This window comes from Argopecten irradians, chromosome 3 (assembly GCF_041381155.1).
Source record: "Argopecten irradians isolate NY chromosome 3, Ai_NY, whole genome shotgun sequence".
NCBI classification, from domain to species: domain Eukaryota; kingdom Metazoa; phylum Mollusca; class Bivalvia; order Pectinida; family Pectinidae; genus Argopecten; species Argopecten irradians.
In genome coordinates, this window is record NC_091136.1 from 18,198,107 (window position 1) to 18,216,173 (window position 18,067).

General features: G+C 34.5%; 1 protein-coding gene across 1 annotated transcript; it reads right to left on the reverse strand.

The window, feature by feature from the left end:
• Positions 1-120: 120 nt before the first annotated feature.
• LOC138319518 (transforming growth factor-beta-induced protein ig-h3-like) lies at positions 121-18,067 on the reverse strand. The gene is made up of 12 exons (XM_069262671.1): positions 16,613-18,067; positions 15,767-15,981; positions 15,299-15,485; positions 14,643-14,741; positions 14,297-14,410; positions 13,749-13,875; positions 4,506-4,705; positions 1,933-2,147; positions 1,466-1,652; positions 988-1,086; positions 717-830; positions 121-366 (listed from the first exon to the last, which is right to left on the reverse strand). Exons 1-12 carry the CDS (start codon positions 16,749-16,751, stop codon positions 236-238), a joined length of 1,827 nt encoding a protein of 608 aa, XP_069118772.1. The 5' UTR covers positions 16,752-18,067; the 3' UTR covers positions 121-235.

Genomic DNA, 18,067 nt, shown 5'->3' on the forward strand with positions numbered 1-18,067 from the left:
CATTCGAAAGGTTTCCGTAGTTTAACTTGGGCATTGGAAAAAAACTATTGTATTTTAATGATGAGTGTTGTTTAGAGATAACGCTTCACGATTTAATAATACATATAAACAAAAACTTCATAAAAACTATACATTTTATTGGAAAACAAAATATAAACAGATAACGATAATGATGTTTGAGTATGATACTATATACAGATTATGTAATTGTAATAGAGATATTGTTGTTTTTTTGTTACTTTCCGAGAACGGCCGATCCTATAAACCTTAGAGGAAGAAGTACATGGTCAATTATATGGACGACACCATTGGTGGCGGCGATATCAGCCTTGATTACGTTTCCGTTGTTGACTTGCACGGAGTCTCCTGAAACACAAGTTTATTCAAATAATAAATACTGTATATCTCAGGACAAAACATAATGAATAAGTGAGCAAATCAAAATAAAAATCATTGTGTAAGGTGTTAACGTTAGCCGGTGCCATGTTATTTTCAAACTTAGCTTTTGATTTATTTCATATCGTATTTGAATATTTTTAACTTTCTTGTATCAGAAAAAGTGATGATAACGTTTGGTGTGGTTTGATGTCCTATAGACAGCCAGGATCATTAACGAAGAACCTCCAATGAGATGCGGCGTCTGAATATTTGAATATTGTGGAAGGCGACGGTATATTTGTGTTGTGTCTCCTTTAAATACTGTGATGACAACGTACCTGATACACGGATCCTGATGATGTCGTGGTGAGTATCAAGTGTCCTTACGTGTTCCCTGTTGTACAGACCGGCGGAATATTCTGTGTGTGGAACCACGTGATATTCCAGAATTTCTGAAGATAAAGAAAGGTGGTTAAAATGTCCGATATACATTTGCTCGATTTATATAATATATAATAGTCCAGACAGCTTTCAAATAAAATAGTGACATCTTCCAACCCATTCAATATCAATTCACCAACGTAACAGGAAAACAAATGTTTGTTTTACCTTTTAGAAGTTGTGGGTTATTGGCCAGATTGTTCAATACTCTTGATCCTAGTCGGGCAAACGCATCATTAGTAGGAGCGAATACAGTCAAACCGTCACCTAGTGGGTAAACACAACATCTTAATAATTATACAAAACAACATGAGTTTTAATCATTTACCTTTTAGTCTGCATCGTAAAATTGTTTTAAAAGGTTCTCAAAATGTTAAGATAAAGTAAAGTGAATATTTGGAGGCGGTTTCAGCCAAATGTTTTAGTTAAATGTTACTATATCTAGTATAGGCATACGAATCCTTCATCTGCATCTTGGGACCTTTATTCAGATTGTTGTAATAAAAACCATGACAAAATAACTCACTGTAATGAACTTTGTCAACATGTTAAAGGTAAAAAAACATGTCGAGCAGAGTAGGACGGCAATTTCATTTATCATACATATATCGGGAGAAAATGAACTTTCCTTCTAAACATAACCTACCTTGTAGGGCTGATACAAGGTTTGCTGATTGGACTTTAGATAACAGGGTAGATAACTCTGAGTTACCGGCGACGAGATCGACAATGCTGCCCTCTGGTGGGAGCATTACAGTATCGAGAATATGAACATATCCATTGCTTGCCTGGAGGTCGAAACGTGTAATTGGGGATCCCTCAGCGGTTACCTTCTAAATAAGGAAATCAAACCATGAATGTGGGTTTTCTTTCATAAGACGCTAAAAATATATATGCAAGTCAAATATGCCTATAAAGACCACTTAAGTGACAAAGAAAATTGGTCTCTATAGCCAAGTTGTTATATACTCCGGTTCATTAGTGTTATAAATGACCATTTGATACCTAAGAAAACAGGTGTTTGTTTAACAGGGGTAGTCCCTAACGTAAGTTTCACACGTATTGTCAATTTAACGAGAAGATATCTTTAAAGACAATTTGTGCCTGACTCACATGATTATGGTTGTAGATGTTAAGACGAATTTTCTTGCCAGCAAGGGTATCAAGTTGAGCCTCGTTAGAAGCATCCTGTTTTCTGATTGATCCCGAGACCACGTGGTATTTCAAGACGTTGGCGAGAGCATTCACGTCGCTGCCTAGGGTGGCCATAAGGCTAGCGGGCAGCTTAGCGAAGGCAGCATTTGAGGGGGCGAAAATGGTGAAAGTCCCTGTAAATAGACATAAAGACAATTTATGTTAGTCATTAAATCTGGCTTATTATAGATATTTTGATATTTTGGCAAAACCTTTGACATAACTGTATGGACGTTAAGAATGACAATATATGTACATTGCCAGGGAAGATATTGGGTAAGAACCAATACAGATAATCATCCTTAGTTTAATCTAATTACACACAAATGTGAAAGTTTCTGCAATATCATATATGAATGCTTTTATATTTATTTGTTTCCAAGGATCAACCTAATAACTTTTTTTAAGATACTCCACCGCCGACAGAGTATAAACGGTACTCACCATGTTAACAATTATTGATGTTTAATTGTGTATATATGTTAATTAGAATAATCATACATATCAAATAAATCATTTTGCTTTTGGTGCATGTGGAATCAGTATTTCATTCCATATATTTATGGACGTAATTAACCATTTTCGGATTGCGGTAATGGTGTAAAGTAAGTAATTTTAACTTAAAGAAATTACTGACTCGCCAGCTCCTGTACTTCATAGAGAAAAATGCCATTTAGTCCAGTAAAGATAAGGTGTTACCCCAAAATAATTCCAACATAATTTTTTCTTTGTTTTTCATACAGATCTGACTTTGTTTTATGCAAGAAAAAAAGTCGCCACAAATAAAAATTTGAGAAAGTGTTTTTCTTGACCCCCAAAAAATCAGAAAAACGGTGATTTTTGCATAACTTGCCAATTTTGAAGCCAAATATAAACTTAAATGGTTATCATGAGATACTAGAAAATTACTGTATGGCAAGAACTTTATAAGGACAGCACAGATTGCCAAAAACATAAGTTGAAATCAACACAGGGAAAAAGTATGACAGCATGAAAATTGTATAATGATGTCCTTGTAACAGCCAAATTTGCTTTTGTTGGATTGTTAAGATAAAAAAAATGTTATTATCAACGATACCATTGATACTCATTTTAGTGGAATCTTCTAATATAAAACTTGTTGATTAAAGGCTTTAAAAGTAAAACATTTTACTTTCATTACCTGAGATAACATGGTTGCTAAAAGTTGGTCTTTTGGCATTTTCCTAGGATATTTTGAAATCCAAATTGAATAATATATCATTTTCATTCAAGAATTATTCAATAAGTACCGTCTCGAGTGTTTAGATAGTTATAATTCAAATTCTATGTAGGCTATATTAACCTAAAATAGACAACTATATCAAGACGTGAGTTTGGTCAAATCCTCATGTAGTGCCAATTTGACTAACCTTCTCTAATTGGCTAAGCCTTAAGTTGAAATATCAAAAATGTGAATATCTATTTTGTGAGTAATCAGATTGCAAAATCTTTTGGCAGATATTACCACCATAATGAAGCGTTCTTTATAAAGTGTGATTGAAGTTTCTTTTTGACCAAATATTTGAATAGGTCAGTTTTTCATGTTTCCATAATGGAACCGGATGGGGGTTACACAATTTTCAATGAGATAAAGGAATGAAATAAAAGTTCAAGTTCAATTTTATAGCTGAAAATCATCACAGATCTTATTTATTTATTGGCAAAATTTTATAACAAACGAATAAGGTATATTCGAAAAATTAAGATTTTTGTATTGTAGATTTATGGACTTAAACATATTTTGGTATTCAGCCAAATTAACGTGATAGGAAGCTTTTACTACTAAATAAGATGTGCATATTTATACCGTTTTTACAACAAATGATCAAAATAACAAGTAGAAAATATACAAAAAAAGATATAACATATTTGGAAGCATTTGCTTTTTTATTTTCCGAAATATTAACTACCAAAATGGGTGTTTTGCCAGAAATCTAAGTATAAAACACTTCAAATTGGCACGATCAGTCAACTTGACAGGTTAATATTTAGTTTTTTTCTAGCTAATGTATTATCGATCATGCATTAATACCAAAGAAAAAGTAATTCATTAAGACATAAAATATAAACTGATATTGTTCAGGGTAAGATGTTATAAATGTTTGCATCTAGAAGTAACAAAAACGGTAATGCTAGATAAATTCAAACGGTTTTGAGCCGTTTTCATCCTTGTTTATTTCTTGGATTGACTGAAAATATTGTATCATTTCAATTTTTGGCGACTTTTTTCATGGTAAAATACTAAGATCCTCCAACTCAAAAAGCAGAAAACAAATTCTGTTGCAATTATTTGGAGGTTAGGCCTCTATTTTTCGTATTTTTACTGGACTAATTGTCAGTGGTGTAGCATCTTTAACCAAAATATTATCTCTATTCTGATAAAAAAATGCACGAACTAAAACCAAATAGTTTAGATCAAATGATAAAGTGAATTATAAAACATTTCATCATCACAATTAAAACCCACTGACCTTGAGTCAGAGCATCAGCTAGACCAGCTTTCTGTACCAGACTGATCAGAGTGGACTCTCCGGCTGACTGCAAAACCTCTACTAGGTTACCGCCCAATACGGCATGTAAGGCTAGGGTGAAGCAAAGTACACGAAACATGTTTTTTCTGGAGTGAGGATCAGCGACTGTTTCGTTTGGAGGTCTCTGGAGGAGTGATGATTCCGACAAATTTCAGCCCATATTTATACCCTTGTGGATTCGTGAAATTGTTTCATGAAATGGTGATGTAACATTCTCGTATTATGGCCCGTGTAAAGTAAACGTGACTGATAGCAGCGTAGAAAACGAGTTTCTTCACGTAGGCAGCACATAATGTATACTTTTCGCAATTGTTCACAGGTGTATTGAATATTTTAGATAAGAGATATATTACTGTATCATACCGGCTCTTTCACATACATCACGATACTATTTGAAACAATTATCTTATTTTGGATTATTATTAATGTCGATAATTTGGTTGCTTCTTTGACTTAATGTGTATATACTAAATAGTGAGCAGTAAGCCTATTTGACAAACGTTCATTCCGAAACTATACAATTATCTGTTCTATTGTCATACCATGGCTAAATGAATATAATGACTAACCTATTTATGTTTAACAAAAAGAAGCATATTTTTATGTTATGTCGCATGTTATTCGTCGAATATGAAGTTTAAATTTCAATAGGGCCACACTTAACTTTGGTCCTATTTTTTAATAAAATAATCTTATATTTTTGTGCATCATAATTATAATAATAATATATGTTTTCTTATTTTTATCAATTGATTACTACTTTATCTTATTGCACTGTTATCGTTTTGACTTTTAGGCCAACAGTTATTACGTTTCTACTACGTTCGTGCAGATTTACCTCCGATATGGCTAGTATAATAGTTTATCTTTAATACGATAACAAACGAATACGCTCCCTTAATACTCAGTTATGTATTATTGAACTTTTTCAGGAACCTATGTATAACAATGTTATAAATTGTATTAGTTAAAGGTAAAAATTGTGTTATTGTGACGACACTCTGTATATAGCCACTCAAAGAATAAAATGTTACATGAATAAATGATAAATCGAAGCAATTAAGATTTACAATAAAAAAACCCAACCAAAAACAAAAAAAAACAAACAAAAAAAACTAGGAAAAAGGTACATATATTTTTACGTTTTTCTATTTTTTTCCCGTATCTTTCCAACTCGAGGAGTAACGAAGCTTTCTATGAGATTTCTTCGTTCTGTGGAAAGAAAAAATGTGAATAATGATATTTCAACGTTAAAACTGCATCACCAAGTCTTATGCTACTTTACTCTCTGTTTTAATCTAAAACATAGTCTTGCCAAGTCAATATATCACTGAAATGAAGTGTTTGCAAATTGCAGTATAAATCTATATGTTTAAGTTGATCATGCGTAATATTCGACCGCTTGAAACACTTTAAGATTAATAAATGAATCATAACTGAACATAGATAATTTGCTTCAATCCTATTTGTTCTTTAAGATAATGTTGAAAATATTAATACAATTATGACGTATTCACTGCAAGAACGAAAGATTGTTTTCCAATACCAAGCGTTGAAGACTATTCAGTGAATTCCGTGGATACAGTGTAACGAAGGTATTCTTATCATAGGATATCTGACCGGCGAATTGTCAAGCTATCCTACCTCGTGTCTCAATGACCGATACTTCTTTCTGGCGACACGTGGCATAAGAAACATGCGACCTTACATAAGCTTTGCATAATCAGACGGCAGACACGAGAAAAAAACTGGCGATACCTGAAGAGGCACGTGAGTGCTTGCACTACATACAGCGTGAACACACTGTATATGAGATTTTCGGATATACATTTCATTTATATCTAATATATTCATATATATGAATTTTACTGAATACTCTGCTGTACTCACACAGTTACTTTGTTAATGAATCGTTTTGCCTAATTGTATTTTAGTTACAATTGTATATTACTGTGTCCCATTTATACAAAAATAACACATTTTCGATCTGACTGACAATAGTGCTTTTATTTTATAATACAATTATTCGCGCATCATGTGGTTTCACGTTTATTCTCTAACACTGAACATATTAGTTTTATCTAACATTGGAATGTATATCATCTGACCATCTTAGAATTTAAAAAAAACAAAAAACCGGAAGGAGTAACACGAATGAATGGTGTATAAAGACAGAAAGAATACTACTTGACCATACCATTACACTTCTCTGTATTATTTACAGTCATCCGACACGTATACGTCCTTGTAATGTTTTGTGGTATTCCTAATACATTTTATTTACATTTTGAGTGTTTAGTCACTATATGAATAAACCAACTGACGAAACAAACATTTGCCTATGAATGCACTATGAATACACTATGAATACAGCGATTCTCGTGCAACGATCAGCTGATTTCAAGCAATACGCCAGGTTCATATCAATAAAAAATAGTCCCCCACAATATTTTAGTGTTTAATATCTAATGTGTTGTTTCTTGATATGGATAACTAAGGTTTCTGTAATAAGAAAATCAAATCTTATTTTAACTTTATTTCATGTTTATCGTTTGTCTTTTGCAAAAATAAAAAGGTCGACCGGAAGGCGGAAGCTTGAAAACGCGACGTTTTAGAACGACTTCGTCATCCATCGTAATCTCATTTCTCGTCGTAAATGGGCGTCATAATTTAAAATTTAATTTAAAACCTTTCAATTATTTTTATATTCATAAATTATTCTAATGTTGATATATGGATTGAATTATTTTTTTCTGATTTTCATAACGGCTATGAATAGCAGAAGCTATGTACATATCTTCCGAGGAGCGTTAACGCGCTCAGCGGGATATGTAGATATCTTCTGCTATTCATAGCCGCTATGAAAATGAAATCACTACGTTATAACTAATGATATAAAGTGAATTATAATTAGTTAAGTTACAATCGTATGACGATATTATAGCTGAAGCTCAATCTAGTGTAAGAGTGTTTAGATAACAACAGATTAATGTTTACCTTTGACCTAATACTTATCATACGCAGGATGTATTGACTGAGAACGGCAATGTTTAATGATTTTATCAATATTTAGAACAACATTGACGATATTTATCTAGTTCTGTACAAGTAATAACCATGAAACACATTCAAAGAAATGCAAGGGTGATAAGACGCGTTAAAAGTTATCGGAATGGAGTACAGTAAAATATGGCTTAAATATTTTGGTATTACGTTGTATCTTCGTCAAGGTTCACATATTACAAGTAAATATTTAACCGATATATGGTACAATGTTGAATTTTCTGGGACTCCCCAGGTAAATTATTTAGATAACATTTTAAAACGGCATCAGAGTTCCACCTATTACAGGAGAATACAACTCGTACATATCGCATCCTCCCATAACATACCTGTATTCACACCCAGAACACATTTGCATACAATCCGACCGTCCTTCAAAGACCTCGGCTGCTATTGGAATGAAACGTTAATTCCATTTACCCAACCAACCAAACCAACGTTAACTAGTATTGACGTTGAAACGAATCAACTCGAAGACTCCATTTAAATAAAAGGTAACATAATAACCAGCTTAATCAGGTATCCCGAAAATTCACAATTTTCCACCATCTTCCATTGAACAATATTTTATTATAAAAACAATAGCTCGCAGGTTTGATTGCCAGCCGTCGACATAAAAACATGCCACGTATCAAAGACTTTGCAAAGTCTGCAAGAAATTGAACATTAAAGTAACTTTTTCTTCAATTGTCAAATCAATCGAAATATCAGACTAAAATAAGCCAGTCATACTTCCTATTTTCTTAATGGAGGTCTATCAGACGTGGATAAGTTAGCCATCGTACTATCGACCGCTAATTTTAAGGCAGGTTTTGCCTAAATATAAATTCTACGAAATTAAAATTTATCCGGTGCATAGGTATAATCTTCAGCCAATTTCCAATGCATAAAGCGAATAATATAGGTAGCCAGTTGCCTAGCTTGACCAGGAAAACACTCCTTTAAATAGAGTGAAGTCAAGCTAAACATAGCACAATGACGTACAAAAAATGTATTTTTTTCTAAGACGAAGCCGCCGCATCAACAGACGGGAGCGTTCAACAAAAAGTCAGATAGCAGTGACAGTCCTGGCACGGTAAGTTAATTAAACAAGAGATCCCAAGGGGATCTTGACGCCAACAAAAGATTGATCTATGTCCGATAAATGTCAGATGGGTCTTTTCTCCACTTTTCAACTTCAACTATCAAAATTCAAGATGGAGACCTTTTGTCCGCCATCTTATTGACCGATCAGTCCCAAAATATACTATGCACAATTAGGGCCCAAATGGAATCTATATATGGAATTTGAGAATGATCCTTTCAGCACTTTTTGAGAAATAGCGGTAGCATGTTTTTACTATCAAAATCCAAGATGGCTGCTCTGGTGGCCATCTTGTTGACCAATCGGTCCCAAAACCCAATATACACAACTAGGGCAATAGGGGAACCTATATATGAAATTTAGGAATGATCTTTTCAGTACTTTCTGACAAACTTGAATCGACAGCTCAAAAATACAGCATAAAAGGGGATAGTTCAGTGATTGTGTTTAATTATACAGCACAATTATGCAGACTGTATCTTGGTCTCGTCGTTTCAGAAAATATTCAAATTAGATTAAATGTAAAACTTGGAAAAATGGAATTTCCATGCCTCTGTATTTCAATATCTGGAGATATATGGTGTGCGCTTGCTAAAAAATGTAGATTACTAAATTTTTTCGTTTATTTTGAAATGATTAGATCGTTTTAACATAAATCACATTTATAACATAAAGGCATATACATATATATTCATTAATTCAAAATGTTTGTAACCCGGGTTTCTTCAAGGATTTGTAGATATTCTTTTTATAAAGCAATATCAGCGTTCGGTGTATAGCTCGGGAGATGTACGGATACTAGCAATCTGATTAAAATACAGATCCTTATTATCACTACGTTTAATATGAGGATTTGACAATATCCCATTAGGGGTCACGTCAGGATGACCTTTGGAAATGGCCAATCAAATTGGCACTGCCAGAATCTTGACTGGGGACGAACTAGTTTGAAAAAGCTGTCCGAATTATTTTCGTGCACGTAGTCATCTCGCCCAATGTGCATAACAATGCTAAATGTATATGCTTACTGGGACGAAATAGCGTTATCAATTGACGTAGAAATGTGTAGAAAATGTATTTGATCTGGAGTACACGTGGTAAAAGGTCATCCGAACGTGACCCCATATGGGATATTGTCAGATCCTATATTGAACGGAGTGGTTATAAGGATCTGTATTTTAATCAGATTGGGATACTAGTTAAATTTGTTATTGTGTTGTATGGAGTACAGCGTAATAGTAACAATTTTAAATGTATATTTACCTCATTCAACCGATTATTTCGGTTTGTTTGCTTTATATTGACGATCCTGTTTACACATGTGTCCCGTAAAACGACACAATCAGTCAGTAACGATCGAAAAACAGTCAAAACTGATAATATGGCCATAATAAAAAATGAATTTAAGACAATGTTTGAGTTCTCGATTATCATTTAAATATCAACATCTTTTTTTTCAATAGTTAATTAAATTGAATTCGAATAGTTCTTGAACTATGGTATGCAGAAGTGAAACGATTGAACCTGGCCATGGTGTAATGTATTTACTTATCAGTTCTTGTAATTCCACAGTGTATGTATGTGTTACTTTGTCTGACAATGATAGTACAGTATAATCATAATTTCCTTATTGAAAGATTAGTGAAAGAACCAGTCATGTGATTCTGTACATGTTGTTATGACCGATAGTATTGCGTTTCCTCTGTTTTACTTTTAACGTTATCATGAACGTTTGTCGTTTTAACACAAGACGAACAAGCAAATCTCCTTCATTATCATTGCTGACGGCAGAGGGGTCCATCGAGTTATATGGTAAGTTTCCCGTAGTTAACTATTTTTTTTTTAATTTTGTGCATAATATCAGAGTTATACATTATACCATGGTCTGATATGACCAGTTTTTAGCTCACCTGTCCCGAATGGGCAGAAGATGCTGGTCAAAATAGGGGAAATATAGGTAAACCATTTAAATCGCTACCTGTCCTACAGTTCTGCATGGATTGTAACCAAATTTGGTCAGAAACATCCTTGGTGGTAGTGGAATAGAATTTGTATAAATTTTGGCTCTGACCCCTCGGGGGCAGGAGGGGCGGGGCCCAATAGGGGAAATAGAGGTGGGTTTTTTTCAAATCGCTACTTGTCATACAGTTCTACATGGATTGTAACCAAATTTGGTCAGAAATATCAGTGGAGGAAGGGGAATTGAGTTTGTATAAATTTTGACTCTGACCCCCCGAGGGCAGGAGGGGCGGGGCCCAATATGTGAAATACAGGTTAATCCTTTAAATTGTTACGTATCCTAGAGTACTGCATGGATTGTAACCAAAATTGGCCAGAAGCATCCTTTGGGGAAGGGGAACAGAGTTTGTATAAATTTTGGCTTTGACCCCCGGGGGCAGGAGAGGCGGGGAAAATGGAGGTAAATCTTTTAAATCACTACTAGTCCTAGAGTTCTGCATGGATTGTAACCAAATTTGTCTAGAAATATCCTTGGGGAAAGGGGAATTGAGTTTGTATAAATTTGGACTCCAAACCCCTGGGGGCGGAAGGGGTGTGACCCAATGTGGGAAATAGAGGTAAATCTTTTAAATCGCTACTAGTCCTAGAGTTCTGCATGGATTGTAACCAAATTTATCTAGAAATATCCTTGGGGGAAAGGGGAATAGAGTTTGTATAAATTTTGACTCCGAACCCCTGGGGCGGAAGGGGTGGGACCCAATAGGGGGAATAGAGGTAGGTAAATCATTTAAATTCCATTAGAAAAGAAACAATGAAATTGTATTCAGAACAAAACTTGGCATTACAAACCAGATGAGCGATACAGCCCCTCTGGGTCTCTTTTTTCCAAATTAATAAGAACGAAGCTCTTTCGACGCCCGTCGAAAATCGAAGCTCTGTTCCGGTAACATGTACGCAAGCATAAATACATGCTGAAATCAATGATCTGCATGCATGGAAGGCTATTTTCTTTGTACTTTCGGTTTAACCTGTTCTGGTTTGTGCGTTGTCCTGTACTGCTCTCCGCAGTGAATATATAAAAACTAATGCAAATGCATTAATTGAAGTAATTAAACATCATTTATGTTTTTTTTATTTAATAATAATAACACTTTTGAAAATTAAAAGCTCTGGAAAGGATTCTCACTATCCACCAAACGAAGATGAGCACAAGAAATACGACGACACATCACGTCAACAAATGGCACGAAATCATAGAATTCTTATACGCGGCACCACAGCTAGGCCTGTGACACCGCATGGGCACTGAAAATCAACATCCAAATCCGAATCTTGCGTTTTGTTTAAATTCAGAGTCTTATTATGCTAGACAATTATTGTATCATATACTACTATAAGTCTACTTTAAAATAGTCTTTTCATTTGTAAATTATGTCTTGAAATAGAAAAGAAAATAAACAAGTAGAGATTCGCTAGTCCTATGCTGTGCATGATTCATATTAGAGAGCGTAGCTCTAACGGTCCTTACCGTTCGCGAAGCGAGCTCTTGTGATAGAGGTGTTTTGATAACGTTAATCTATATAAATCATCCATATATGAAGAGTTAAAAAAACTTTCTCGTAAACAGAAAATGGAAAAAGCACACTCTCGCGTGATTACAAGCAATATACTTTGAAAGAAAATCAAAAGGAAAACATCAGTGAAAGATAAACCTTCCAATTTAATTCTTAACTGAATCTAACATTCACATTTTGTCCTGAATCTTAACTTAAAACTTTTTACATGAATATTTACTTCGAAATTTTCCGCCTGGCAACGGAGAATAACGTTGGGATATATTTTGTAGCTGCAGTTGCGTATTTTTGCATAAAGTGAAAGTAAACGTTTTCTATGCTAAATATTGTTTTTCTTGTTATAAACTCAATGCCAGTAATTCATAAATATATAAATGCTTTCTAGAAGTATAGTAAGTCAATGCACACAATAAGCAATCAGAACAAAACACATAACATCGATAAGGGTTCAATCGCCGGGTAATGGTAGATTACTCTTTCACCGTAAGAAATTCGTTATTCATTTATCTGACAACTCAACTCGATTCATAACAATTATCCTGTTTATGAATTAATTGCTGCGCTCTCAGATAGGCTTTGCCTAAAAATATATTATGTTTGAATATTTTTAAAGCATAAAATGATTTATTTTACCTGGTTTGTCCAATACCAGACATTCAAAACCGACAGATCATTTTCTTTTATTGTGTCAATTAACATATTATCTTACTGTATCTAACTATTTAGGAGTGTATTTAAAAACCCCAAGACACATTCAGAGGTACATATTCCGATCATAAAAATGTCGGAGTTCCCATGCTCTAAAATAAGCACTTCTACGGTAACACCTACATGAAAATATAGCAAAAACCAAACTTCAAAATCCAATCCTACATACTGACAGCTTCATTTTGCGGCAACCTTTAAAGGAAGGTAATTTCCATCCGGCAGAGGCTTAGTGCAATCGCTCTTTATTTTCAAGCGTTCAAGTGATTTATATCAGCTGACCAAAAACGGAATGTCTGTCAGGGAAATACAATTTCTTCCTTCTCTAATATTCTCTTAGAGATAGGGATTTTTGTTCAAGGATAGAGTGTGAATATATTAAATAAAAAATAAACAGAAAATTCGGCTCCGTAATTTCCATAAATTGCACTTTTTAACATTGCATAATTAATGGTTAGTGAAACATCTGACCGCGCTCTTTAAGGCCTTGTCTTAAGTCATATCATCACTTTAGAATTGAAACTTGCCTTGGTTGTTTTCATGTAATAATGAATTGAGTTGCTCTTGAAATTGAATGAACTGCATTGCTTCCGTTCTTTAATTGTGGCATTGGAAAAACTGTTGTATTCTGATTACGAGTTTTGTTTAGAGATAACGCTACATAACAAACACGTCAAAAACGCTATACATTTTATTGAAAAAAAACCAATGTATAATTAAATAACAATAATGATGTTCGAGCATGATACTATATACAGAGGATGATAATTGTAAAAGGGATGTTGTTTGTTTTATTACTTTCCGAGAATGGCAGATCCTATAAACCTGAGAGGTAGAAGTACATGGTCAATTATATGGACAACACCATTGGTGGCGGCGATATCAGCCTTGATTACTTTTCCGTTATTGACATGGACGGAGTCTCCTGGAACACAAGTTTATTCAATATAGACATTGTATATCTAAGGCCAAAAATAAATGAGGGAGCAAATCATAATAAAAGGCGTTAACATTAGCTGGTGATATGTTATTGTCACACTTAGGTTTTGTTTTATTTCACAGCGTTTAGTGTATTAACTTTAACGTCCTATCGACAGCGAGAGTCATTTATGTCGGCCTCCCAATGAATGAGGTGTTTTATTTCACAACGTACTTGAATATAATTAACATTTTCGTGTATAGGCAAACGGGAAGAAGTAATGGTAACGTTTGGTTTGGTGTGATGTCCTATGGACAGTCATAATCATTTAAGGAGAACCTCCCATGAGATGCGGCGTCTTTTTATGTTTTGGAGGCTGTGGTATATTTGTGTAGTGTCTCCTTGAAATACTGTAATGAAAACGTACCTGATACATGAATCCTGATGACGTCATGTTGAGTATCAAGTGTCCTTGCGTCTTTTCCGTTGTATAGACCAGCGGAATATTCTGTGTGTGGAACCACGTGATATTCCAGAATCTCTGAAAATAAGGAAAGGTGGTTTAAATGTCCGAGATACATTTGCTCGATTTATGTGTCAAATAGTTCAGACAGTTTTTGATAAAATTGTGTGAGCTTCCGACCCATTCAATAACAATTAACTAAACAAACTAACAATGGAATGAAATACAAGTTAAAACCAGCTTTATTTATTTAAGAATTTTACCATGACACGAAAGGAAATATTTTGCGCAAACCAACCATTTGTTTTACCTTTTAGAAGTTGTGGGTTGTTGGCCAGATTGTCTAATACTCTTGATCCTAGTCGGGCAAACGCGTCATTGGTAGGAGCGAATACAGTCAACCCGTCGCCTAGTAGTTTTACACAAATATTAATAATTATACAAAACAACATGAGTTTTAATCATTTAACTTTTGTCTGCATCGTAAAAATTGTTTTAAAATGTTCTCAAAAATGGTCAGATAAACTACAGTGATTATCCTTCATCTGGGGACATTTAGTCATAAATGTTTTGATAAAAAATCACGACAAATTAACTTACTGTAATGAACTTTGTCAACATGTTAAAGGTAAAAAAACATGTCGAGCAGAGTAGGACGGCCATTTCATTTATCATACATATATCGCGAGAAAATGAAATACTTAAGTTTTGGTTTGTTTAGTTTTTACGTCCTATTAACTGCCAGGGTCATGTAAGGACGTGCCAGGTTTGTTGGTGGAGGAAAGCCGGAGTACCCGGAGAAAAACCACCGGTCAGCGGTCAGTACCTGGCAACTGCCCCACATGGGATTCGAACCCGCATCCCAGAGGTGGAGGGCTAGTGGTAATATGTCGGGACATCTTAACCACTCGGCCACCGCGGCCCCCAAAAATACTTAAGAGAACTTTCCTTTTAAACATAACCTACCTTGTAGGGCTGATACAAGATTTGCTGATTGGACCTTAGATAACAGAGTAGACAACTCTGAGTTACCGGCGACGAGATCGACAATGCTGCCTTCTGGTGGGAGCATTACCGTATCAAGTATATGGACATATCCATTGCTGGCCTGGAGGTCGAAACGGGAAATTGTGGATCCCTCAGCGGTTACCTTCTAAATAAGGAAATCAAAACATGAATGTATTTTTTTCATAAGACGTTTAGAATATATATGCAAGTCAAACATGCCTATAAAGACTACTTAAGTGAAAAAGAAAATTGGTCTCTATAGTCAAGTTGTTATATACTCAGGTTCATAAGAGTTATATATGAGCATTTGAGACCTAAGAAAACATGTGCTTTTATTATTCAGAGGTATTCCCAAAGGCAGGTTTCACACATATTGTCGATTTAATGAACAAAAATATCCCCAAAGACAACTTCCGCCTGACTTACATTATTATGGTTGTAGATGTTAAAACGGATTTTCTTGCCAGCAAGGGTATCAAGTTGGGCCTCGTTAGAAGCATCCTGTTTTCTGATTGATCCCGAAACCACGTGGTATTTCAAGACGTTAGCGAGAGCATTCACGTCGCTGCCTAGGGTGGCCATAAGGCTAGCGGGCAGCTTAGCGAAGGCAGCATTTGAGGGGGCGAAAATGGTAAACGTCCCTGTAAATAGAGATAAATTAATGTATGTTAGTCATTAAATCTAGTTTATTGTAGATGTTTTGAGATTTTGGCAAAATATTTGACATAACTATTTGGACGTTATGAATTACAATATATTTACTTTTCATGGAACATATTGGGTAAGAGCCAAGTACACATAAATGTGAAAGCTTCTGCAATATCAGATATTAATGTTACTAAATGCCTTTACATTTATTTGTGTCCCAAGATCCACCTAATGTATTGATTATTAAAGATGCTTCACCGCCGACAGAGTACAAATGATACTCACAATGTTAACAATTATTCATGTTTAATTGTATATATATTAATTAACATAAGCATACATATAAATAATTTATTTTGCTTTTGGTGCATGTGGTAATGGTGTAATATAAGTAACTGTTTTAACTTATTCACCAGCTCCTATTTTTGATAAAGAAAACTGCAATTGTCAGTGGTGTAGCATCTTTAACCAAAATATTATATCTATTCTGATCAAAAATGCACGAATTAAAACCAAATACTTTAGATTAAATAATAGTTAGTTTAAAAAAAATCAATGAAATATAAAAACAGAAATATAAATAAAATAAAAAACATTTCATGATCACAATTAAAACCCACTGACCTTGAGTGAGAGCATCAGCCAGACCAGCTTTCTGTACGAGACTGACCAGAGTGGACTCTCCGTCCGATTGTAAAACTTCTACTAAGTTACCGGCTAATACGGCATGTAGAGCCAGGGTGAAGCAAAGTACACGAAGCATGGTGTGTCTGGAGTGGAGATCAGCGACTGTTTCGTCCGGATGTCTCTGAGACGACTTGCGATTTCGACAACTTTCGGCTCATATTTATACCACTGTGGATTCGTGAATTTGTTTCACAAAGTGGTGATGTAGCATTCCAGTATTTGGCCCGTGTAAAGTAAACGTGACTGTTATCAGCGTAGTGGATGCCTTCTACACATGGAACAGAACGAATCTTTCCGATAAATTGTATATCTTTCATACATACTTTTATCACTTATACACATCATGTATTTTGGAACTATTCATATTGTTATTTTGTCAATTATAATATTTGAGAGAATTGATCTGTATCTCAGTATTAAACAATTGATTGTTGCGTTAAGTGTCAGTTTCTTTTTCCTATTAATGACTTGCTTTACGTATTGTTAATTTACAGAGAAATTTACGACCAATGTTCTCCTTTTTTTAGTTTTTGCTTAAGTAGTTGCGAAGGAATTCTGACTGGACATCTGACCGGTATCCTATATGGTGACCTTTGGTCTTTGACCAACACGTGATAATTCAAGACGTGTGTAATCTTTACAGGTATACGCTATATGTAATCGGTAGAACAACAAGAAGATACATAATATATATAGCAGCACGTGGACACATGATTAAAATATGGAATCAGATGTCCAGAATGTCAAGAATCCAGTCGTGCATGGTCATCAACTATTCAGACAGAAAAAAAAAGATTGTCAATGAATGTCTATGTGAATTTATTCCGAGTAGATAAAACAAATCTTTAAATGGGAGAACCAACAAAATAATTACAAACTGGTGACGTTTATGATAAACCTATACAAAAAGATGAAAACAGTGTAATTTGCACTTACATTCGTATACATGTGTATATTCCAGTGATATATTTATTCACTAAGGGGAAAACCCCAACTGCCAAGTAACTATAAAACGTGTTGTTATCTTTTTACGCGATGGTTTAAAACTATAAAGATTTCGTACATATGTTTCAGATGCAATGATAATGAAGAACAAGTTGAGTCTCTTTTATAAGACAGTGTGCATTTTGATCCAGTTTGAATTTAAACATAATTGATTTGTCTAGACGTTCGCGATAATGTCCGAATAATGCAATTACATGGTTTGAAATGGGGAGATGTTAGGAAGTAGAATGTCAAACATGAAGGAGAGAAGTGATAAGATGTTAATTTTATTACGATCATATACTAGGGCGGCAGCAGTTACATTCGCCCCTGTGAGGAAGGCTCTGGGTTCTGTCCCCTAGCCGAGACACACCAAAGTCTTTAAAAGTGGTAGTTTCTACTCCTGCT

Bases quoted from the DNA above. Each gene is read 5' to 3' on its own strand.
- LOC138319518 (XM_069262671.1), bottom strand. From the start codon at position 16,751: ATGCTTCGTGTACTTTGCTTCACCCTGGCTCTACATGCCGTATTAGCC. The intron at 1,653-1,932 runs GTGAGTCAGGCA...TTCCTTATTTAG, and splicing joins ACATCTACAACCATAATCAT to AAGGTAACCGCTGAGGGATC. The intron at 1,087-1,465 runs GTAGGTTATGTT...TTTACCCACTAG, and splicing joins CCTTGTATCAGCCCTACAAG to GTGACGGTTTGACTGTATTC.